This window comes from Eulemur rufifrons, chromosome 17, assembly GCF_041146395.1.
Source record: "Eulemur rufifrons isolate Redbay chromosome 17, OSU_ERuf_1, whole genome shotgun sequence".
Classification (NCBI taxonomy): Eukaryota; Metazoa; Chordata; class Mammalia; order Primates; family Lemuridae; genus Eulemur; species Eulemur rufifrons.
The window spans coordinates 84,796,638-84,821,013 of NC_090999.1; the positions used below are offsets into that span (position 1 = coordinate 84,796,638).

The following is a 24,376-nucleotide window of genomic DNA, read 5'->3' on the forward strand; positions in this document are numbered from 1 at the left end:
CGCCTGTAATCCTAGCACTCTGGGAGGCCGAGGTGGGCGGATCGTTTGAGCTCAGGAGTTCGAGACCAGCCTGAGCAAGAGCGAGACCCCATCTCTACTAAAAATAGAAAGAAATTATATGGACAGCTAAAAATATATATATAGAAAAAAAAATTAGCCGGGCATGGTGGTGCATGCCTGTAGTCCCAGCTACTCGGGAGGCTGAGACAGGAGGATCCCTTGAGCTCAGGAGTTTGAGGTTGCTGTGAGCTAGGCTGACGCCATGGCACTCACTCTAGCCTGGGCAACAGAGTGAGACTCTGTCTCAAAAAAAAAAAAAAAAAAAAGAATAGAATGAACTTGTGGCATATATTAACTCTCATTCTAAAAGTTGTGAATGACCCTAGCTCTCATCACAAACCATCAGCCTTTTAAGCCTACCTGAGGATTATGTAATTTCAGAGGCTGATATCTTCTGATACCTCCAAGTGTTTTCATTTATAGGTACTGCTACCATTAAAAAGGAGGCTTATGAAGTACTGCATATTTTGAGACAGAACATTCACATCTGCTCCTAACCTAGTTCATTCAACGTCAGCAGAACTGATCATGGTAGATGCAGAGGCAGATGCCTTAAACTGGCCCATTACAGGAGTCTGATAGTAGCAATAAAGCATAACGGTTGGTTTCTTTTCCAGACCATTTTCATTTTATATCTGTCAACTAAATTTGGTAGGATAGGGAACTGTCCTGTAGAGAACTAGAATTTTCTGTTATGGCATCTCTTTAGAGGTCTCCAGAATTGTGTTTTTGGATTCATATCATTTAAGAACCAGCTAGTCTTTCTGAGCTCTTTTAGTTTTCATTTCTGTCTCACCAACTGCCTATGGGTATGTAGTAGAAATACTGACCTTTGCTGATGAGAACGAGATCTCATCAAGGACCATTGCTTTCTGATATGTCATTTTGACTGGGTAATATCAGTGCTTTTTGGTTTTCCACGTAAAATTAAGGTACTTTATCAAATGGCTAATACTGTATGCAAAGGGATTGCTATATTGAGACAGAAGAATGGAGGTTTTGTAATTATCATATTCTTCTTTTTTTAAATTTCAGAATATTATGGAGATGCAAACATTTTGGTTACATTAATTACTTTTGTACAGTTTGAGCCAAAGTTTAAAGTGTGTCCATCACCCAGATAGTGTGCATTGTTCCCGTTAGGTATAAATTTGCCCATCCCCTCCTCCTCCCACCCCCCACCTGCTTGATTTCTGTTGAATTTTACTACCGTATATACACATGAGTGTTGATCATTTAGTTCTAATTTAATAGTGAATACGTGTGGTATTTGTTTTTCCATTCTTGCAATACTTCACTTAGGAGGATAGTCTCAAGTTCCACCTAGGTTGTTACTAAAGTTATTAGTTCACCTTTTTTTTTATGGCTGAGTATTACTCCATGGTATATAAATACCACATTTTATTAATTCACTGATGTATTGATGGGCACTTGGGTTGTTTCCACATCTTTGTGATTGTGAATTTGCTGCTATAAACATTCAAGTGCAAGCATCTTTTTTATAAAATGTCTTTTCTTCCTTTGGGTAAATACCCAGTAGTGGGATTACTGGACCAAATGGTAGATCTACTTTTAGTTTTTTGGAGTTATCTACATACTAGTTTCCATAGAGGTTGTACTAGTTTGCAGTCCCACAAACAGTGTATAAGTGTTCCTTTCTCTCCACCTCCACACCAACATCTGTTGTTTTGAGACTTTTTGATAAAAGCCATTCTCACTGGAGTTAGGTGATATCTCATTGTAGTTTTGATTTGCATTTCCCTGATCATTAGAGATATTGAGCATTTTTTCATAAGTTCTGGCCATTAGTCTCTCTTGTCTTGAAAAGTTTCTGTTCATGTCTTTTGCCCATTTTTTAATGGGGTTGTTTGATGTTTTCTTGCTGATTGCTTGAGTTCTTTGTAAATTATGGTCATCAGCCCTTTACCAGATATGTAGAATGCAAATATTTTCTCCCATTCTGTAGGTTGTCTGTTCGCTTTATTGATTATTTCCTTGGCTGTACAGAAGCTTTTTAATTTGATCAGGTCCCATTTATTTATTTTTGTTTTTGCTGTGATTGCGTATGCCATTATCTATAAGAGTTTTTCGAACATTTTCTTCTAGAATTCTTATAGTTTTGTGCCATAGGTTTAAGTCTGTTATCCTTCACAAATTAATTTTTGTGAGTGGTGAGAGGTGCAGATCCTGTTTCAGTCTTCTACATGTGGCTATCCAATTTTCCCAGCACCATTTATTGAATAGGAATTCTTTTCCTCAGTGTATGTTTTTGTCTGCTTTGTCAAAGATCACATGGCAATATGAGGATTGTTTTATATTTGGGTTCTCAATTCTGATCTGTTGGTCTATGTCTCTGTTCTTGTGCCAGTACCATGCTATTTTGGTTACTATAGCCTTGTGGTATAGCTTAAAGTCTGATAAATTGATGCCTCCCGATTTGTTCTTTATGCTTGAGTTTGCTTTGGCTATATGGGGTGTTTTCTGGTTCTATATGAAGCGTAGAATGATTTTGTCTAGGTCTGTGAAAAATGACATTGATATTTTAATGGGGATTGCATTGAATCTGTAAATCACTTTGGGTAGTATAGACATTTTAACAGTGTTGATTCTGCTGATCCATGAGCATGATATGTTTTTCTATTTGTGATTTCCTTCCTCAGCGTTTCGTAGTTCTCCCTGTAGAGGTCTTTCACCTCCTTGGTTAAATATATTCCTAGGTATTTTATATTCTCTGTTACTATTGTGAAGGGTATTGAGTCTTTAATTTGATTCTCAGCTTGACTGTCGTTGGCGTATAGGAAAGCTACTGATTGGTGTACTTTGATTTTGCAACCTGAGACTCTGCTGAATTTATTTATCAGTTCTAGGAGTCTCTTGGCAGAATCTTTGGGGTTTCTACATATAAGATCATATTATAAGCAAAGAGCAATAGTTTGACTTCTTTCCCCATTTGGAGACCCTTGATTTCCTTCTCTTGCCTCATTGCCCTGGCTAGGACTTGCCAGCACTATGTTGAATAGAAGTGGTGACAGTGGACAACATTGTCTGGTTCCAGTTCTAAGTGGGAATGCTCTCAGTTTTTCCCCGTTCAGTGTGATGCTGGCTGTGGGTTTGTCGTATATGGCTGTTATAATATTGAGATATATTCCATCTATTCCTATTTTGTTAAGAGTTCTTATCATAAAAGGGGGTTGAATTGTGTCAAATGCTTTTTTTGCATCTATTGAGAGGATCTTATGGCCTTTGTTTTTATTTCTATTTACGTGGTGAATCACATTTATAAATTCGCCTGTGTTGAACCATCTTTGCATCTCTGGGATGAAGCCCACATGGTCATGGTGGATTATTTTTTTGATGAGCAGCTGAATTTGGTTTGTTAGAATTTTATTGAGAATTTTTGCATCTATGTGCATGAGGGATGTTGGTCTGTAGTTTTCTTTTTTTTATTGTGTCCTTTCCTGGCTTTGGTATAAAGGTGATGTTGGCTTCATAGTACGAGTTGGGAAGAATTCCTTCCTTCTCGATTTTATGAAATAATTTCTGCAGTATAGATACCTGTTCTTCTTTGTAGGTCTGGTAGAATTCAGCTGTGAAACTATCAGGTCTTTTGTTGGAAGACTTTTTTATTGCTGTTTCAGTTTTGTTACTTGTTACTGGTCTGTTCAGGAGTTCTGTTTCTTCCTAATTGAGCCTAGGGAGGTTGTGTGTTTCCAGGAATTTTTCCATTTCTTCGATGTTTTCAAGTTTATGTGCATAGAAATTTTTACAGTATTCACAGATGATATTTTGTATTTCTGTGATATCAGTTGTGATATCTCCTGTTTCATTTCTTTTTTTTTTTTTTTCCTCCCCCACCCTCCCACCACCCTTCTTTTTCATTTCTGATTGAGCTTATTAGGGTCCTTTCTTTTCTGTTTCTGGTTAATCTAGTGAGAGTCCTGTTAATTTAGTTTATCTTTTCAAAGAACCAGCTTTTTGCTCTATTTCTCTTCTGTATAATTCTTTTGGAATCAATTTCATTTAGTTCACTCTACCTTAGTTATTTCTTTTCTTCTGCTGGGTTTGGGATTAGTTTGCTTTTCCTTTTCTGATTTCTTAAGATGATGCATTAGATTGTTGATTTGTGATTTTTCTGTCTTTTGGATATAGGCATTTAAGACTATGAGATTTCCTCTTAGGACTGCTTTTGCACAATCCCATAGATTTTGATAACTTCTGTCACCTTTGTCATTTAGTTCGAAGGATCTTTTAGTGTCCATATTAATTTCCCCTTTGACCCAATAATCGTTCAACAGTAGGTTGTTTAGTTTCCATGACTTTGTGTAGAGTTGAGTGTTGAAATTGATTCTAATTTTATTCCACTGTGACCTGAGAAGATACATGGTATATTTTGTTTTTTTAAATTTGTTGAGGCAAGTTTTGTGGCCTAGGATGTGATCAGTTTTAGAGAATGCTCCATGAGCTGATGAGAAGAATGTATATTCAGTAGTTTTGGGGTAGAATGTTCTGTAAATGTCTGTTAGGCCCATTTGTTCTATAGTTCCCTTTAAGCCCATTATTGTTTTGCTTATTTTCTGCTTGGAGGATCTACCCCATTCTGTCAGTGGAGTGTTAAAGTCTCAGGCTATTATGATGCTGCTGTTTATAACTTTGTTTAAATCAAGTAGGGTTTGCTTTATGAATCTGGGTGCACCTGTGTTAGGTGCATAAATATTTAGGATTGTGATGTCTTCTAGTTTAATTGTTACTTTTACCGTTATATAATGTCCATTTTTGTCTTTCGTAACTTTTGTTGATTTGAAGTCTGTATTATCTGATAATGAGAATGCCTACGCAAGCTTTCTTTTGGTTTCCATTTGCATGGAATATTGTTTTCCATCCCTTCACTTTGAGTCTGAATGGATCCTGTGGGTTAGTTGTGTTTCCTGGAGACAGCAGATTCTTGGCTTGTATTTTTTATCCATTCAGCCAGCCTGTGTCTCTTGAGTTGGGAGTTAAAGCCATTGACTTTTATTGAAAGAATTGATAAGTCGGGTTGATTTCTATTCATCCTGTTGCATAGAACTTTATTGCTTTGTTTTACCTCTTGAGCCATTGTGGTGTCTGAACTTTGACCTTTAGCTTTTGTGTCATTTTACATTGGTGGGTGCCTATTGTGCTGATCCATGTATAGTGCAGATATGAGTACTTCCTGCAGGGTAGGTCTAGTTATGACAAATTTCCTCAGCGTTTACTTGTCTGGGAAAGACTTAATTTCTCCATCAAATCTGAAACTTGGTTTTGCAGGATACAAAATTTTAGGCTTGTAGTTGTTCTGTTTAAGGAGATTGAAGATGGGAGCCCACTCCCTTCTGGCTTGTAAGGTTTCCTCTGAGAAGTCTGATGTTATCCTAACAGGTTTTTCCTTGCAGGTCAGTTGTTGCTTATGTCTAATTGCTTGTAGAATTTCTCTTTCATTTTGACTTTGGCCAGGTTGATTACTCTATGTCTTGGAGATGTCCTATTTGCTATGAATCTTCTTGGAGTTCGATGACCATCTTGGTTGTTTTGTTTGTTTGTTTGTTTGTTTGTTTTTTTTGTTTTTTGTTTTTTTTTTGAGACAGAGTCTCACTCTGTTGCCCGGGCTAGAGTGCCGTGGCATCAGCCTAGCTCACAGCAACCTCAAATTCCTGGGCTCAAGCAATCCTACTGCCTCAGCCTCCCGAGTAGCTGGGTCTACAGGCATGCGCCACCATGCCCAGCTAATTTTTCTATATATATTTTTAGTTGTCCAGCTAATTTCTTTCTATTTTTTAATAGAGACAGGGTCTCACTCTTGCTCAGGCTGATCTCGAACTCTTGAGCTCAAATGATCCGCCTGCCTCGGCCCCCCAAGTGCTAGGATTATAGGTGTGAGCCGTCGTGCCCAGCCCGATGACCATCTTGTATCTGGATATCTGGATCTATGGCAATACTAGCGAACTTTTCTATAATTCACTCAAATAGATTTTCCATGCTTTTAGCACTTTCTTCTTCCCTCCCAGGGATACCTATAATTCATGTTTGTTCACTTTGCATAGTGCCATATCTCTCTCTGTGAACGCTCTGCCATTGTTCTCTTCTCTACCTGTTTAAATGATTTAGTTAGCTGGAGAACCTTGTCTTCAAGCTCTGAGATTCTTTGTTCTCCTTGGTTGCTTAAAATTTCTCCTGTGTTTTGAAAATCCCTGAATGATTCTTTTTTTTTTTTTAAGTTGTATTATATCTTTCCTAATTTTATCTAGTTCTGCAGTGACTTTTTCATTAATTTCCTTAAATTTTTTTTTTTGGCCTCTTTTTGTTGATTTTCAACTTTCACTTCAATATCATTCATCTTATTTGCCATATATATTCTGAATTCCACTTCTGTCATTTCAACAATTTCCTTGCCGTTGGAGTTCACTGCTGTAGCTCCATTGTGATCCCTTGAGGGTGTTGATCTGTTTTGATTTTTCCTGTTGTCAGGGTTCTTTTGCTGGTTTCTTATTTGAGAGCTCTTTTCTCAACTAAAAGACTACTAGGTTTGCAGGGCTCCTGTTCCTTGTTGGAAACTCTCCTGCTTGATTAGAGTAAGGGGAGATCACTAGATGGCGCTTTTTTTCCCCCTTTACTCTGGAATGTTGACAGGCCAGAGGAGGGATGTGCACACTAGAAGCCTGTAATGCAGCTGTTCTGATTAGTTCTGTTTGCCTATGATTGCCTCTCCTCAAGCCTGTGCTGGATGCTGTTTGGGTTCGGTGTTAGGTTTCACCAGATAGTTGTAGGATGTTCGAGTTGGGAGCTGGGCGAGACCCTGTTCACTGAGGCTGGTGTTGTGGGGATTGCTCTACCCAGGATTTCCCCACAGAGGTAACAGCAGCAGTTGGATGTGGTTGTCCTGGGTTCCTGGGCTGTGTGCGTTTGCTCAAACAAGGTCTCGCAGTGTACTCGTGGCTTGAAGCTGGGGGTGGGGTCCCTGGCGGAGTGTTGGACTTTGGAGCTGTTCTTCCAGCCCTGCTGTGGTGGTGGAGGCTCTGGGCTGGGGTCTTGGGGTCTAGGTGCAGCACTGGAGACTTGGGTATGGTGCCTCAGCCCTGGCGGCGATTCTGGAGGCACAGAGGCAGAGTTTCAGGCTCTAATTTGAGAACCTCAGAACTGGGACTGGAAAGGAGCCAGAAGCAGATCTTCATAGCAGGGCAGAGGAGCCAGAAGTAGGGCCCTGTGGACCGGACTGATCTGACCTGGAGGGTGGAGTCAGGGCCAAGCAGGCAGGAGACATCTGGGGCCTGGATGGCAGAGTCAGGTTTGAGCAAGTGGAAGGCTCTTCCACGGGCTCGGGGACCCCACTGATGCCAAGTCAGGTGGATGTATGTCAGTTCTGGCATACGCATCATATATTTGCTTTTTATAAGGCTGTACCTGCTCATTTTTGTTGTTATTTGGATGGGGGGAGTGGATATATTTTAATATGATATGCCATTGGAAGGAAGGTAAGATACCCTGGTAAAGAAGTGATGGAAAGGAGGTATTGCCAGAGAAATGCCTCAGACAGATCAGGGTATTTCCTTCATGCTGTTCGTATCTTACCTGCTAGTTGTTTACATTGACTATCTGTAAGTCATACTGAGGAGAGTCACCTAAGACTATCTACGCTGCAGGCTCATAGCCCTCTCCATGCTTCTGAGTTGTGACTTTTCTAGCTTGCCTTGTTGCTCTTGCCTAAGTTCTGATGCCTTTTCTGATTGTTTATTTAGCCCTTTAGTCTCTACCTTCTGCTGATCCTTTATAAACCTTTCTACTACCAGTTACTTACTCCTTGGCATTATGAGCCTTGAACTTTCCATATTGCCTTTTGATACATTATGTTTTTCTAGAGACAGGGTCTTGCTCTGTTGCCCAGGCTGAAGTTCAGCGGCCTGGTCATAGCTAACCTCAGCTTCAAACTCCTGGGCTCAAGTGAGCCTTGTACTACCTCAGCCTCTGAGTAGCTAGGAGTACAGGTGCATGCCACCACACCTGGCTAATTTTTTTTCTATTTTTCGTAGAGATGGGATCTTGCTATGTTGTCCAGGCTGGTCTCAAACTCCTGGCCTCAAGCAGTCCTCCCTCATCAGCCTCCCAAAATGCTGGGATTACAGGCCTGAGCCACTGTGCCCTGGCTTGTTTCCTCACTTTTAATCTCATTGCCACAGTCTTTTTTTTTTTTTTTTTTTTTTTTTGAGACAGAGTCTCACTCTGTTGCCCAGGCTAGAGTGAGTGCCATGGCGTCAGCCTAGCTCACAGCAACCTCAAACTCCTGAGCTCAAGCGATCCTCCTGTCTCAGCCTCCCGAGTAGCTGGGACTACAGGCATGCGCCACCATGCCCGGCAGATTTTTTTTTCTATATATATTTTTAGCTGTCCATATAATTTCTTTCTATTTTTTAGTAGAGGTGGGGTCTCGCTCTTGCTCAGGCTGGTCTCGAACTCCTGAGCTCAAACGATCCGCCCACCTCGGCCTCCCAGAGTGCTAGGATTACAGGCGTGAGCCACCGCGCCCGGCCGCCACAGTCTTTATATATGTAAATATGGTGGGGAGAAACCAAGCGAGGAGGGGTGGCTAGGAGAGGGTTAGAGAAAAGAGAGCAAAAAAAAGAAAAAAAAAAAAAAAGGAGAGGCAAATGTGCATGAGGATGCGGGAAGGAGGAGAAAAAAAGTAGTTTGGGAAGGAAAGACAGAAAGAGGTCCTAGAGAACAGAGGTAAGGGACAAAAGGAAAGAGGTGGGGAGGCTGAGAGCAGAGAATGGTCGGAGATAGCAGATGGAAGCCCTGAGAAGGAGTAGAAAGAGTGAGGAAGGCAGGAAAGGGGGCTGGAGGGGGTGAGATGAGAGAATGGAGGAGAAACAGGAAAGAACAACCAAGACAAAACATGCTATTCTCCCTTTTGTCTCTTCTGCTACTTTCTTTTTTAATTAGGTAGATATGTTTAATAAAGTGGCTGCTATAGAATATTTTTATTTCTTTTTCTTTTATTTAACTCACTGAGTTACCTCATAAAACCTTTTGCTGATTATTCATTTTTAATCATATAGATATATTGGAACAAGTGACTACTGCAAGATGTGACTTTTTCTTTTTTCTAAACTTGTTGAGTTACCTAGTAGAAGGTAGTCTCTGTTGATAGGGTTTCAGCCTTTGAGCTCTTGATGCTTATGAGGTTTATTAATATATATGTAGTTAATTTTTGCTTTTATTTTGAGGAGGTGGCAAAAAGGAAGTTAACTGAAAGTCGAGGGAGGTTGATTAGGGTTTATTTTATCATGAATTTTCAATTCTTACATTTTGCTGCTTTGGATATATGTTAGGCAAGAAGAGAATAAGTATACTAAGTAGTTACTGTAGTTTCTTAGTGACTAGTGCACACAGGTGCCTTTATAGGAAGTAAAAATGAAGCATTATGAAATAATTAAAATAATAACCATCTGCTGAATAAATTAGAACATTTTATTAGAAGATGTAGTTTTTTTCCTTGTCAGCGAGAGATTATGGCTTGATCTTGATTTTTGTTCTTTAGATATAAGAACAATCTTAGATTATTGAAATAAGAACTACTGAATTCTAAGCAGAAACAAAATAGGTTGGCAAGCATTTGCTGTGATGGAATCTGTACGTATTGACATTTTCTTCTTTGGCACCTTAGTTGTGTGCATTTAAGTAATTATGAAAATATTTTAGAATTTCCTATGATACTGTGTGAAATTTGTATTTTTGTCTCTAAACTCTTTTTATTCCCTAGGGCTTCTGTATGTAATGTGCTGTTAACTTGCTGCAAAGATAACGTGTGTCGTCTTTGGGTAGAGACGTTTTTACCCAATGACTGTTTGCTATATGGTGGTGAATGCAACCACTGGACTGAACCAATCAATTTAACAAATAACTTCAAGAGAAATGCTTCCAGTAAAGAACGAGTTCAAAATGCTTTAGAAGTGAGTGTTTTTGTTAGATGTTATTTTCTACAAGTTTTAATACCCTTGGTAATTCCCTTTTTGGTAATACAATGTTATGAAAATCCGTATCTTCGGAAAACAATTCTCAGAAAATTTTCAGTTTTATTAGGTTCAAAAAATGTGCTTAAGGATTTTGTCAAGATCACAAAAGTACCTATAATTATAAAGTTAATCTTAGGTTAATTGATAATAACAAAAAGATGATTACAGTTGACCTAGCTGAAGTAACATAAAGTAAATTAAAATCTGAAAATGCAAAGATTTCACTGTAAAAATAACTTTTGTTTTACTTAAAGCTTGGGTAGTTTATCATATTCCATTCTACCATTTGTTAACTTTAGAACTGCCAAGAACTTGGAGTCTTTATTTTACAAATTAGTGTTGAAAGTAAAAGTCAATTTTTTTTATTTTTTAATTTTTTTTAGTATAGATGGGGTCTCGCTTGTGCTCAGGCTGGTCTCGACTCCTGAGCTCAAGCAATCCTCCCACCTCGGCCTCCCAGAGTGCTAGGATTATAGCCGTGAGCCACCATGACCAGCCAAAAGTCAATTTTTGATGTTTGGACTAATTGAAGATAGAATAGTAATGCAGATTCTTCTTATTATTTTTTTAATATTGAAAATAAGAAGTGATTTAAAAATTATTTATCTTTAAATGTTTTGTATGATTACGGGGCAACTATTTTTTAAATTTGGGTAGTATTTTAATAGTTGAGACTATAATTGAATATATATTGCATAGCTATTCAACAATGAATAGTATGGTTATGTATAGTAATAGCTGAATGAATTTCTTGACTAGGAATCTAAAGACTTGTTCCACTTTTAGCTCTGCCTCTTGTCAGCTTAGGTGACCTTGGGTTCTATATAAACTATTTTATCTTATAAAAGATGAGAATAACAATATTTGCACTGCTTGCCTTATGGGGTTAAATGAGATGACACTTTATAAACTATCCTGCTGTATGGTGATAATATTATTCAGTGCTTTGGTCACAGGGAGTTAGCTTTCGACAAAGAGGATAGCATATGTAGAGACATCATTATTCACAGACACAGTATTGGCAAAAAAATTTTTTTAAGTTTAGGAAATTAATTTTAAGAAAATAAAACCTGATGATGAACTTTTGTCCCCCCCCCCCCAAAAAAAGAAAAGAAAAGAAAAGAAAACCAAATAAAAAGTACAAAGTATTGTGTGAAGGTTAAGAGAGCCAGGCAGTTGAAGTTCTAACCTTATTCTGCAGGATTCAAATTTACTATGTGAAAATATTGAAAGGTATTTTTACATATAAAATTATCTGAAATAGAATATATGTAACTTCTAACAGTGATTATGTAAGCTACACATAAATGACTTGTAACAATAGAGGTATTAATTTTACTTTGTTTTTATTCATACAGGTAAATCTGAGACATTTTCGTAGAGGTCGGAGGAGATCACTTGCACTTGTAGCACATACCGGGTATCTGCCTCATCAGCAGAACCCTCATCATGTCCACAGAAACACTCCACTGCATGCCAATGCACTTTGCCACTTTCACATTGCAGCCAGCATCAACCCAGCCACAGGTAATAAAGCATTGTTCAAAATATGTTTTTGAAATTGAGTAGATTGATTTTATAACAAGTATGTTATACTTTTAGTTTTTGAATAAGTAAAATATTGAAGGTGACTTTCTTAGCCAACTTTTCGTTGTAGCCAGCTCACTGATTTCTGTTTATTTGTTTGCTTTTTAAGGCCATGATTTGATTTGTGATTTAAGATTTTAATAAGGCATTGAGATTCATTATTAGTTTATTCAGAAGTTGAGATTTAACTATTACTTAGTAAAAGTTAATGCCACAGAAGTAGTATTTTATAATTATTGTATAGTTGTTCAAACCATTGTGTTTGGTTCCAGCATGGTGGCTCATGCCTGTAATCCTAGCACTTTGGGAGGCTGGGAGGATCGCTTGAGGCCAGGAATTCAAGACCAGCCTAAGTAACATAATGAGACCCTGTCTCTACAAAAAATAAAAACAAGTTAGCTAGGCATGGTGATGCGCACCTGTAATTCCAGTTTCTTTGGAGGCTTGAGATGGGCAGATGGCTTGAACCCAGGAGTTTGAGGTTGCACTGAGCTCTGATGACACCACTGCACTCTGGACTGGGTGGCAAAGCAAGACCTTGTCTCCAAAAAAAAAGACCCATTGTGTTTGGTGCTTGATCTTTGGAGCCATTTCATAAAAAGGCAGAAATATGTAAAAGTTATGACTGGAAGAATTAAGAAACATATATCTGTAGTCAAATTTGTCCTATTAGAATGAAAGATCTAGAATATGTGGGTCTACCTATGAATTTGAAGATTTAAGTGCTTTTCTTTTTTAGCAAATATTTTGTAAGTATAATAACCAGTGGTCACAACTGGGGCATTTAAAATAGAACCTTGCAATATTACTTGAAAAAAAATTAAAGACAATTTTTTGCATATGATAAATGTCATCTGTGCAGAAAGTATACATCTACCCCACCTTAGTTCCTCTCTCTCTAATATAACCACTATTGATGAGTTTTTATTTATTATGGAATATCCCTAAGCACAAATTCAACATAACCTACCTATTTCCATATAGCACACTAGATTTTACAGTATTACATTCTTCAAGGAAACAGAAAACATTATGGTCCATTAGTTACTTTAATAGAATTTTATTCATCCAAGCAAGAAGTACTTTGATAAGTCAAAGTATAGAGATACCATGATAAGAATGAAAAGTATGAACTGATCTTCTAGCTTTTATTTGGTAGACAACAGTCTTAGCTCTAAAAGAATTCATGAGCCAAGAAAATGTCAATGGGAGGATATTGAATTATCTTTATTAAAAAATTATATAGGCTTGGGGAAGACCATCACCATTGTCAAAAACATACACGGACAGTGGTTATAATACCCAGAGGCAATTCTAAGGTCAGTGGAATAATTTTGAAGTTCTCTGTTGAGTAAAGGACAGTATTATTAGAATAAAGAAAGCTTGAATTCTCACATTAATGGAAAAGGCTGAAGGATTACTGAAAAATGAACCCTAAGTTCCAATGTGGCATCTCCTTACCTTCCAATAAAGAAAACTCTGAAACCTTTCTTTAGAAGGTAGGTCCCTAAGGAAAATAGAGAGCAAAACAAAGTAATATTATCAGCAGCTAGATTGGACCCTATGGAGAATTCCTTTCCCTAAATTTGATCTGTTGGAATGACTTTTCTGGATGCTGTATTTTCTTATTCAAAGCACAATGCTCATATTTGGCTTCACTTATTTGCTCATCAGTAGAAAGAGCCATAGGAGAGGAGCTCCTAAGAGCATATTCCTTTAGTTCTAATTCTTATACCCTTTCTATGAGGACTTTTCATTAAAATGACTTTAACCAAATTTTTTGAGTGGGGTCAGAATATAGAAGAGATGAGAGTTTCCTTTTAGTTAGAATGCTTCTGCTAAAAGCTAGCATTATATACCTTTCTTCTTGTGTAGTTTAACAGCTAGACCTGTGGTCTACTAAAGGCATTGCTGATCCCTTTGGGGTTGATTTTTAAGTCAGCTATCAGAAAATCTTAGGCCAGGGACAGTGGCTCACACCTGTAATCCTAGCATTCTGGGAGGATAAGGCGGGAGGACTGCTTGAGCTCAGGAGTTCGAGACCAGCCTGAGCAAGAGCGAGACCCTGTCTCTACTAAAAATAGAAAAAATTAGGCTGGCTTGGTGGCACATGCCTATAGTCCCAGCTACCCTGGAGGCAGAGGCAGCAAGATTGCTTGAGCCCAGGAGTTTGAGGTTGATGTGAACTACAGTGATGCCACTGCACTCTACCTGGGGCAACAAAGCTATACTGTCTCAAAAAAAAAAAAAAAAAAAAAATCTTTTCTATGGATTCTTTGTAACACTCTTTCAATCCCTGTCGCTACTGTGTATCTACCTAGGAAGAATAGGATTGGCAGTTCAGCCCCTCAAGGGTTTTAGTGAGTGCTTAGTCTGTGCTAGTGTAGGAGCTAGAAATAGTAGTAGGAATTGGAGATACAGCAGTGATCAAAACAGGTGTGGTTCTTGCTCCCAGGAAGCAGGAGATAGATAAATATTAACCAAATAATTATACTAAGGAATGTACAGTTTTAAACAAAAGTTTTTGGATTAGATATGTCTATCAACTCTTAGAGTCAGCCTCCAATAGCAGGGACAGGAGAAAGATCCTTTTATCCTTTTCTTTACCATTCATCTCCTATAATATTCTTTCTATTGGTATCTAATAATAGATACATTGTTTGAACAGATAATTCATACTATTTTTCCTCTAAAACAGATTGTTTTGGAGAAAGTTGCATTCATTTTTCTAGCCTTTATAGTTCAGCAGACACCAGCATGATTCATATTTGATTTAATATGATACTTAAATTTTTCCTTATGTCTATTAATTAGGAGTTACTTGTCACAACTGACTGGATTTGTACTTCAGGGTGCTTAATTTAGTAATTATTTCGAAAGTAATACCAAGGAAAAATTGCTTTTTTAGCTGAGGTAATCTGTCTTGAATTCTTTCTTTTAGCATGAAAAGAGAACCTCAGTTTCATACTTTCTGACTTCAATCTTGATGCTAATAAATAAACAATAATCCATTTTAGAATTAAGTGGATAGGTCATTAAAGAAGTTAATATATGGCAGTCTTTTAAGTAAAAAAAAAAAATTATTGCTATTGAGATACATGTATCACTAGTTCCTTTTACATCATGATAATAGCATTTTTCATTGTGGATAAGGTTAAAATTCACTTGTTGGCCTGGTGCGGTGGCTCATGCCTATAATCCTAGCACTCTGGGAGGCTGAGGCTGGAGGATTGCTTGAGCTCAGGAGTTCGAGACTAGACTGAGCAAGGGTGAGACCCCATCTCTACCAAAAAGATAAGGAAAAAAAGCCCAGCTGGGCGTTGAAGTGCGTGCCTGTAGGCCCAGCTACCTGGCAGACTAGGCAGAAGGATTGCTTAGAGCCCAGGAGTTGGAGGTTGCAGTGACGACAGTGGGGCCACTGCACTCTACCCAGGGCAGAGTGAGACTCTGTCTCAACAAAACAAACAAGGCAACTGAGCACCCTTACTCACAAACCCACCCATTCATAAAAAATTTTTCTAAAAAATTGTAAAAAAAAATTTGCTTATTAACAAAATTTGTGATAAATTAAGATATTCCTGTTAACATGTCTACAAATTATAGACCTTTTTCATCATGAGAATATTTTTTAGGATTAAAGAAAACATGTATGGTTAAATAAATTATGCTGTATGACCTAGAATATGTAATTTTATCTACTGTATAATAGGTATGTTAAATCTACCATTTAAATTAATTATGCACCATTAATAATAATGGTGGCAAACACTATGTTGGAAATCTTACTTATAGGTTAAATAAAATGTTTCTAAGGTTTAAAGATTAATGCAATGTCATTATAAATTGTACCCATAGAATGTACAAGACCAAGAATGAACCCTAAGGTAAACTATGGATTCTGGGTGATAGTGATATGTCAGTGAAGGTTCACCAGTTGTAATAAATGTACCACTTTGGTGGCAGATGTTGATAATGCATGTGTAGGACAGGGTATATGCCTATCTATGTACCTTTCTCTGTAGTTTTGCCATAAACCTAAAATTGCTCTAAGAAATAGTCTTTTTTTTAAAAAAAAAAAAAAAAACCTCAAAATCAAGTTAAATTAAAAAGTGAAGGAGAAATTTAATTTTGTGTTTGTTTTTTTTTCTTATAGACATTCCACTTCTTCCATCTATTACATCTCTGAGCCTAAGTGAAAATGAAGAGAAGAGTGGACCTTTTGTGGTACACTGGCTAAACAATAAAGAGCTGCATTTGACTTTGTCCATGGAAGTCTTTTTACAGCAACTTAGAAAAAGTTTTGAACAACCATCCTCTGAGGCCAGTGTAGAAGACTCTAATCAGGCAGATGTAAAATCTGATGAAGGTAAAGCTTGAAGAAGAATAAAAAATTTAAAGTTTTGTTTAAAATAGCAGGAGTTTTTTAAATTAGGGTTAAACTAGCTACTGTCAGAAATAAACTCCAAAATTACAGTGACATAATTCATGTATGAACTTGCTCATTTAATAATTCAGTATAGCTGTTCCTCTTCAAGGTGGCTTTCTTCCACATGATTCAAAGACTCAGGGTTCTCATTCTTGTGGTTTTTTTCAGCCACTAGGACTTTGCTACTTAAAAGACTATTTGTAGACTAGCAACATCGACATTACCCAGAAGCTTGTTAGGAATGCATATCTCAGGCTCCACACAGACCTACTGAACCAGATTTTACCACTTAATGAACTCTCCAGGTCATTTGTATGTACATTAAAGTGTGAGAAGCATTGTACTTAGGGCCTTAAACTCTTCTTCATTCAGCTTTCAGTTGGTGTAGAGAGAGAGAAGAGAAGGGGAAAGTATAGCTATTTCTCAACTGCCTTGACTCAGAATTGACACATACCAACTTCCACTCTCGTTCTGTTGGCAAGAACTAGTCACAGGGCCCTATGTAGTTCCTGACTGGATAGCCTTGATACACTAAGGACCGGGAAGTATGAAACTGTGTTTGGCAGTTAGCCATCTCTGCTACAGTCTGTGGTTCATAAATGTGTTTGTTTTTAAAAAGTTTCATTTTAATTGCAAGGTCATACATGATCATTAGTGAGGAAAAAACCCAGTGCAGACAGGTATAAAGTTTTTCCACGTTGTTAAGTTTGATGAGTATCCCTCCAGATTGATTTTTTTCTATGTGCATACAAACATAAATACAGTTTTTATTTTAAAGAAAAAGCTGTTATGGGTGTTCATTTTAAAACAAAAATAATGTTCCACAATTTGTTGTAATTCAGTCAGTAATGGCAGTCTTTCATCTCATTATTTTTAACAGCTGCTGAGTAGTCCATGTCTAAGAGAAAACTGTTAATAGTTCTTCTATTAACAGATGTTTAAATTGATTTAAATTGTTTTTCACTATGTATGCTAATAATGGTACAATGACACATCTTTTCAATTTTGTGTGAATTTTTCTATAACATAGATTCCTAGATGTGGAATTACCAGACAGTATACAAAATTTAAATAACAATACTTCTGACAAATTGCCCTCCAGAAATGTTTCACTAGTTTATACTTCTAAGTATATCCAAAACGTTTTTCTACATCCTTGCCAACACTGAATCTTTTCATTAGATTACTTTCCTTGCCAGTTAATACGAGAAAAATGACTTCTTGTTTTACTTTGCATTTTCTTAATGCAAATTAAACAGAATGATTATCTATTCTTTTCTTCTTCTTCTTTTTTTTTTTTTTTTTTTTTTTTTGAGACAGAGTCTCACTCTGTTGCCCGGGCTAGAGTGAGTGCCGTGGCGTCAGCCTAGCTCACAGCAACCTCAAACTCCTGGGCTTAAGCGATCCTACTGCCTCAGCCTCCCGAGTAGCTGGGACTACAGGCATGTGCCACCACGCCCGGCTAATTTTTTCTATATGTGTATTTTAGTTGTCCATATAATTTCTTTCTATTTTTAGTAGAGACGGGGGTCTCATTCTTGCTCAGGCTGGTCTCGAACTCCTGACCTCGAGCGATCCACCCGCCTCGGCCTCCCAGATTGCTAGGATTACAGGCGTGAGCCACCGCGCCCGGCCCAGAATGATTATCTTTTCTATTTTTGCCCTTCTATGGCTTATCTTTTTATTCCCTTTGCCTAATTTCCTGTTGGGCATTTTTTGTTTTCTTGTTGATTTGTATGTTTTGACTTACTTTTTAAACCTGGTAAATAGTCATAACTTTTTTTTTTTAAGGTCTCTTTTAGGAAAGGCTCTATATTCCTAACCAGGAGTTGGGGGGAGGATGTGAGGACTGGGGTTTTTGAAAGAGGTGAGAATATACATATTTACTTGTGTTAATAAGTTGTTATACAAATTTATTTTTAAAATCCAGTGTATTGAAGTGTAACCTGGAAATTGAGCACCATTAAGTGCATTCCCTTAAAATGGTTTCTTTAAGATATAATATCAGTTATAAGTGAATATACCTAGAGGATAACTAGTGTAGCATATGCAGGTTTGGATAAAACTGGTATTGTGAAGAAAGTACAAATTATATTCAAATAATATATTTTAAAAATTCAATCCCAGAATTACAGCCCCAGTGCCAAATCCCTCAATCTTATCATGAGCAAAACTGAGGTATAGATAAGTAGTGTGTCTTACTGAAGGTTAGTTGAGTGGTTAATTGTAGGATATCTGGGTTTAGAAATCAATTTACCTATTTTCCAGTTCAATATTAGTTCTTTTACCAGTAACCCATTGTCTCAGTCCTATAGGGTTTCTGATTACTAATTCCATTGACCTTATATTATTGGAGCAAAGTTACTTCTAAAGAGGAACTCATTTCTTGTTAATATAAAAACTGTTTTTTCATCTCTTTTGTTCTTTTTGCTAGGGGGGAGGATGAGGGAGAAGGAGAGGAGAGAGCAAGCTATGTTTTTCATCTTAAATGCATTTATAAAGGTATTTCTTAATTCATGATAATAACCTTATTGTATTTACTTGGTTCATGAACTCTTTTGGTTATAGAAATGGATGATGGTGTTGATGATCTGAAAATAAATCATGAAAAGAAGGAATTGGGTGGTGATAAAATAGTACCGAACTCAAGTTGTGCATCATTACCATCAGCTGCCATTGATCATCAGATTGAAGTACTCCTGTCTGAATGGAGTAAAAATGCAGACATGTTATTCAGTATTCATCCTGTGGATGGTTCTTTGCTGGTTTGGCATGTGGATTGGCTAGATGAATACCAGCCTGGTATGTTTCGTCAAGTACAGGTAATATTATTATGATCTCTGGACAGCTATTTCTTGTTTATGTGGGTATGATTTTGTAATACCTTTTTATATAATTTCATATGTTCTAATGCTTGCTCTCTTAATTCTAGGTGTCCTTTGTTTCCAGAATTCCTGTAGCTTTCCCCACAGGTGATGCGAACTCTCTCTGTAAAAGCATAGTGATGTATGCCTGTACCAAGAATGTTGATCTGGCTATTCAGCAAGGGAAACAGAAACCTTCTGGCCTCACTCATTCCACATCAATGCTTATCTCTTCTGGTCATAATAAATCATCTAATAGTTTAAAATTAAGTATTTTTACCCCTAATGTTATGATGATTTCAAAGCACGCTGATGGTTCTCTGAATCAGTGGCTGGTCAGTTTTGCTGAGGAATCTGCTTTTTCTACAGTTCTCAGTATTTCCCACAAATCCAGATATTGTGGTCATCGCTTTCATCTTAATGATTTAGCTTGCCACTCAGTGTTACCATTATTGCTGACAACGTCACACCATAATGCATTAAGGACACCAGATGTTGATAACCAAAAGCTGCCTTTTGATGCGGTAAATGTTGAAGAATGTTCTTTGACACAACAAACTACAAGCTCCGTTGATATGGCATTTCAGGATCCTAATGCAGTTTATAGTGAGCTTATTCTTTGGAGGGTTGATCCAGTTGGGCCATTGTCTTTCTCTGGAGGAGTTTCTGAGCTTGCTCGGATTAATTCTCTGCATGTTTCTGCCTTTTCCAATGTGGCATGGCTGCCTACTCTTATACCCAGTTACTGTCTAGGTAAGCATGTTGATTTTTATTTCAGTAATTTAGATTTTCTGACATTATCACTACAGAGTTAAATTTTAAATGTAAATACTTTTTAGGTGCCTACTGCAACTCTCCTAGTGCATGCTTTGTAGCAAGTGATGGACAATATCTGAGATTATATGAAGCAGTTATTGATGCCAAGAAACTTTTATTTGAGCTTTCTAACCCTGAAATTTCTGTAAGTAATGGCTTTTAAAATAGTTTAAATATATAATATGACGTTTTTAGTTACTTTATACTTATTGGGCATGTTCTAAAATTATGACATAAAGTTATAATAAACATTTGTAACTTTGTTGTTTTATTTTTTTCACATTTATTTTATACCTTTATAGCGATTCTAAGCTCCTTTAAAAAGAAACCATTTCTTTCACTCCCTCAAAAAGTAGAGCCTAGTCTCCTACAATGTATGTTTCTATAACACTTCTTTGCTCATAGATAAATGGGCAATACTGACAGCATAATGTGGAAGTAATGTTAGTTCATCTGCAATATTTTTCCAGACAAGGGGAGTTAGAATAACAGAAGTAGAATTTAAATCTTATGCATAAAAGGAAAAAGCCCTCAGCTTTGTTGCAATTCAGGCAGGAGTCCTTTTAATACTATTGCAAAGCTTTTGCCTTATTACAGGCTATACTTCTTCCTGTGCTAGTCTAATAGCAACCTCCCAACTGCATTGTCCCCAGAGGCAGCCTTGAGCTGTACTGAGTTTCCTGTTTAGGCGATTCAAGCTATCTCTCCAGCTACCAATTAATGTATTTGTTAATGCTTTGGTTATAAAGTTGCATAAATGTCCATGGTCTGCTCCAATCCTGTTTTTTCCATAAGTTATATTTAATCCATGATTTTGCAGAACATAGGTTTTTCAAAGCACTTTATATATATGCTGTTATATCAGAAGCACATATTTATTGAGGATCTTCTATTTATTAGGCATTGTTTTAAGTACTGGGAATTTAGATGTGACCAAAACAGACAAATTAAATCTGTATCATAGAATTTATATTCCAGTGAAAGGAGATAGAAAGAAAACAGGTAAAAATATATTAACTAACACAGTGGAGAGAAACAGTGTTGCAAAAGAAGTAGGGAATGCCGGACGGGTGCAGTGGCTCATGCCTGTAATCCTAGCACTCTGGGAGGCCGAGGCGGGTAGATTATTTGAGCTCAGGAGTTCAAGACCAGCCTCAGCAAGAGCCAGACCCCGTCTCTACTAAAAATAGAAAGAAATTATATGGACGACTAAAAATATGTATAGAAAAAATTAGCCGGGCATGGTGGCACATGCCTGTAGTCCCAGCTACTTGGGAGGCTGAGGCAGGAGGATCCCTTGAGCCTAGGAGTTTGAAGTTGCTGTGAGCTAGGCTGATGCCATGGCACTCTAGCCCGGGCAACAGAGTGAGACTCTGTCTCAAAAAAAAAAAAAAAGTAGGGAATGTCAAGTAAGGTGTTAATCAGGGAAAACATCACAGAAAAAATATCATTTGCACAAAGACCTGAAGGAGATGCGGGAGCTAGATATGTAAGTATTTAAAGGAGGAATGATCCAGGAAGAGGGACAGCAGTTCAAAGACCCTTAGGTCAGAGAATGTTTGGTATGTAAAGGAACAACAGCTGGAGGCTGTTGTGGCTGGGGCAGAATATGTGAATTGGAGAGTAGTCAGAGATGAAGTCAGAAAGTTATCCTGGCCATATCACACAAGGCCTCATAAGCCATTTTGGTAACTTTGGCTTTTACTCTGAATAACATGGAAGCTATAGAACAGAAGGATAGTGTTATATGGTGTGATTTAAGTTTTAAATGGATCACTTTGTGGGGTATATAGATTAGACATAAGAAAGCGAAGTGGAATCAGAGAGACCAATTTAGGAAGCGACCACAGTAGTCCAGGAGAGGCAAAGGGGCTTAGAATGATAGAAAGTGGTATTGATAGAGATAATAACAGTGGTCAAATTCTGAATGAGGTTTGGACACTGATTAATCCATATTGGACTGGCTATGGGATGTGTGGAGTAAAAAGAAGATGCCTCTCAAGGTTTCTGGCTAAGCATTAGGAAAAGTAGAATTGCTGTGCATTGAGATAAAAATATAGAAGCAGGGGTTTTTTGTTTGTTTGTTTTGTTTTGTTTTATTATTTTTTGGGGGAGACAGGGCCTCCCTATGCTGCCCAGACTGGAGTGCAGTGGTGGTATCGTAGCTCACTGAAGCTTCCAACTCCTGGGCTCAGCCTTCTGCCTCAGCCTCTTGAGTAGCCAGGATTACAGGCATGCACCAAGCTAATTTTTTTATTTTTTGTAGAGATAGGGTCTTGCTATGTTGCCCAAGCTGATCTTGAACTCCTGGTCTCAAGCAGTCCTCCCACTTCAGCCTCCCAGTGTTCTGGGATTGTAGGTATGAGCTACCATGCCCAGCCAAGATGTAGTAGATTTTGAGGGGCAGGGAGATTTAAGAGCCTAGCTTTGGACACGTAATTTTGAGATGCCTGTTTGACATCTAAGAGACCTAGTAGGCTAGTCTCTGAAGTTCAGAGGGAAGTTTGGCCTGAAGATATAAAATAGTTGTCAGCATATATGTTTAAAGTTGTGAAGATGGATGTAACTGTTGAGGGAAGAGAGTATAGTTGGAAAATGAGAGTGATAGATTGAATGCTGAGGCATTCCATTGTTAAAAGTAGGGTGAAAAAGAAGTAGGGTGAATGTGGTATATAATGGAAGCCAAATGAAGAAAGTATTTCAAAGAGAAGGGAGTGATCACCAGTGTCAAATGCTGCTCATAGAGCAAGTATGATAAAGATGGAGAACTGATCACTGAATTTAGCAATGTGACCTTGACAGAGCAGTCAGGACGTAAGTAGCTTAAAAGTCAGCATATGTAAGTAGTATATCAACTTGTTTCTTTAACTCCATCCTTCCCTTCTCATAATTAACGTTTAAAAAGTACTGCTGCTCTTTTTTTTGTTTTTTGTTTTGGAAACGGGGGTCTTACTCTTGCTCAGGCTGGTCTCGAACTCCTGACCTCAAGCAGTCTTCCCACCTGAGCCTCCCAGAGTGCTAGGATTACAGGCGTGAGCCACTGCATCCAGCCTGCTTTTATTTTTCTCTGTATCAACTGAGCTGTAGCTCTTATTCATTCCTATGTAATTACTATTAAGATAAAAGCCCAGAATGTTTATAGTTGAAAGGGACTATATTTAGCCCCATTTGAACTTTATTATTATTTGTTATTCCTGAAATGTGTTCTTAATCACTTTTGAATTTGTTTAGTAAAGGAGATATCAATTTTTTAAAAAACAGAAATATGTTGGTGAAGTGTTTAACATCGTCAGTCAACAATCGACAGCCAGGCCGGGATGCATTATCGCATTAGATCCCATTACCGAACTTGTAAGTATTTTTTTTAGAGGTATACAGAAAAACTCTATGAAGATATTTTATAGAAAATCTGTATGTTAATTGGTATAATTGGATATTTTGCTATGGATAACACACATTGTACATTTTATTTTCTATACTTCAAACTAGTAAACAAATCAGATTATAGTCCCAGTTACTATATTCACAATGAAATAAATTTTCAAATTCTGACTCTTAAATACATTATTAATCTTAATAGTGTCATATGACCTATAAATTTAATAAAGTGTTGTTAGGTTCTTCATCCATGGCTAAGAAAATCACTAAAAAGGAAACCAGTTTCCATTTTGTGGCATAAAGCACATTGGTGGATATAATTTTTTAATTATAAAGATTTATTGTAATGAAAGCAAATCTTTTTCTTTTTTGAGATAGAGTCTTACTCTGTTGCCCCAGGTAGAGTGCAATGGTGTGATTATAGCTCACAGCAACCTCAAACTCCTGGGCTCAAGCTGTCCTCCTGCCTCAGCCTCCTGACTAGTTGGGACTGCACACATGTTCCATGACACCGAGCTAATTTTTTCTATTTTTGGTAGAGATGGGGTCTCACTCTTGTTCAGGCTGGTCTCTAACTCCTGAGTTCAAGCCATCCTCCCACCTCAGCTTCCCAGAGTGCTAAGATTATAGGAGTGAGCCACTGTGCCCAGCCAAGCAAGTCAGCTTGACATAAATTTTTTCTGTTTTCATCTGCTTATTCTGGTACCATGGACTTATATACTGCTGAAATTTCGACTTTTTATTCTGCTTGAATATTCCATTATGATGTATTTATTTTTCCGGCTACTTAGCATTAGTAAATAACACATGGGTCAACTTATGTTTGTATTTATTTACATTCAGCATGGCAGAAAAACCCAGCTTCTTCATGTTTTTCAAGAAGACTTCATTTTGAATGACTCTGAAAAGAAAAGTCTAGGAAAAGACAGCATTTTATCTAATGCAGGTAAAGAAGAATGTTTTATGTAATGAGAAATACTATGTACAATATGTTAGGCAGTTAATAAAGATGAATTGATACAATGTTTCACATTGTTTATTTGAAGTTAAAATTTTTCTTTGTAGGTTTGTGATATTATTTATCAATAATACTGGTATCTTTATTCTTAACCGGGAAATAAACATGAAAAAATTAAAGGGGTTTATCAGTTATACGTTTTATAAACCACATAGTAGAAATGCTTTATCATTAATGTGTGAGTCCTCTTTTCATGGATGGG

At 37.3% G+C, this 24,376-nt stretch overlaps 1 protein-coding gene across 6 annotated transcripts in view; it reads left to right on the forward strand.

Annotated features, from left to right (window-relative positions):
• The window catches only part of DMXL1 (Dmx like 1), a 153,303-nt gene that overhangs the window by 37,597 nt on the left and 91,330 nt on the right, over positions 1-24,376 (forward strand). For 4 of the 6 annotated variants that reach the window (XR_011235947.1, XM_069492832.1, XM_069492833.1 and 1 more), the window contains 8 exons: positions 9,833-10,022; positions 11,444-11,612; positions 15,826-16,038; positions 18,667-18,920; positions 19,031-19,715; positions 19,802-19,923; positions 23,040-23,129; positions 24,000-24,102. Coding sequence is in view for 5 of the 6 variants with exons in the window: in XM_069492832.1 (XP_069348933.1) it covers positions 9,833-10,022; positions 11,444-11,612; positions 15,826-16,038; positions 18,667-18,920; positions 19,031-19,715; positions 19,802-19,923; positions 23,040-23,129; positions 24,000-24,102 (1,826 nt within the window). In the remaining variant the exon portion in view is untranslated. The remainder of the gene's footprint in view (positions 1-9,832; positions 10,023-11,443; positions 11,613-15,825; positions 16,039-18,666; positions 18,921-19,030; positions 19,716-19,801; positions 19,924-23,039; positions 23,130-23,999; positions 24,103-24,376) is intronic. The other 2 variants (XM_069492836.1, XM_069492835.1) reach the window with 2 other exon arrangements.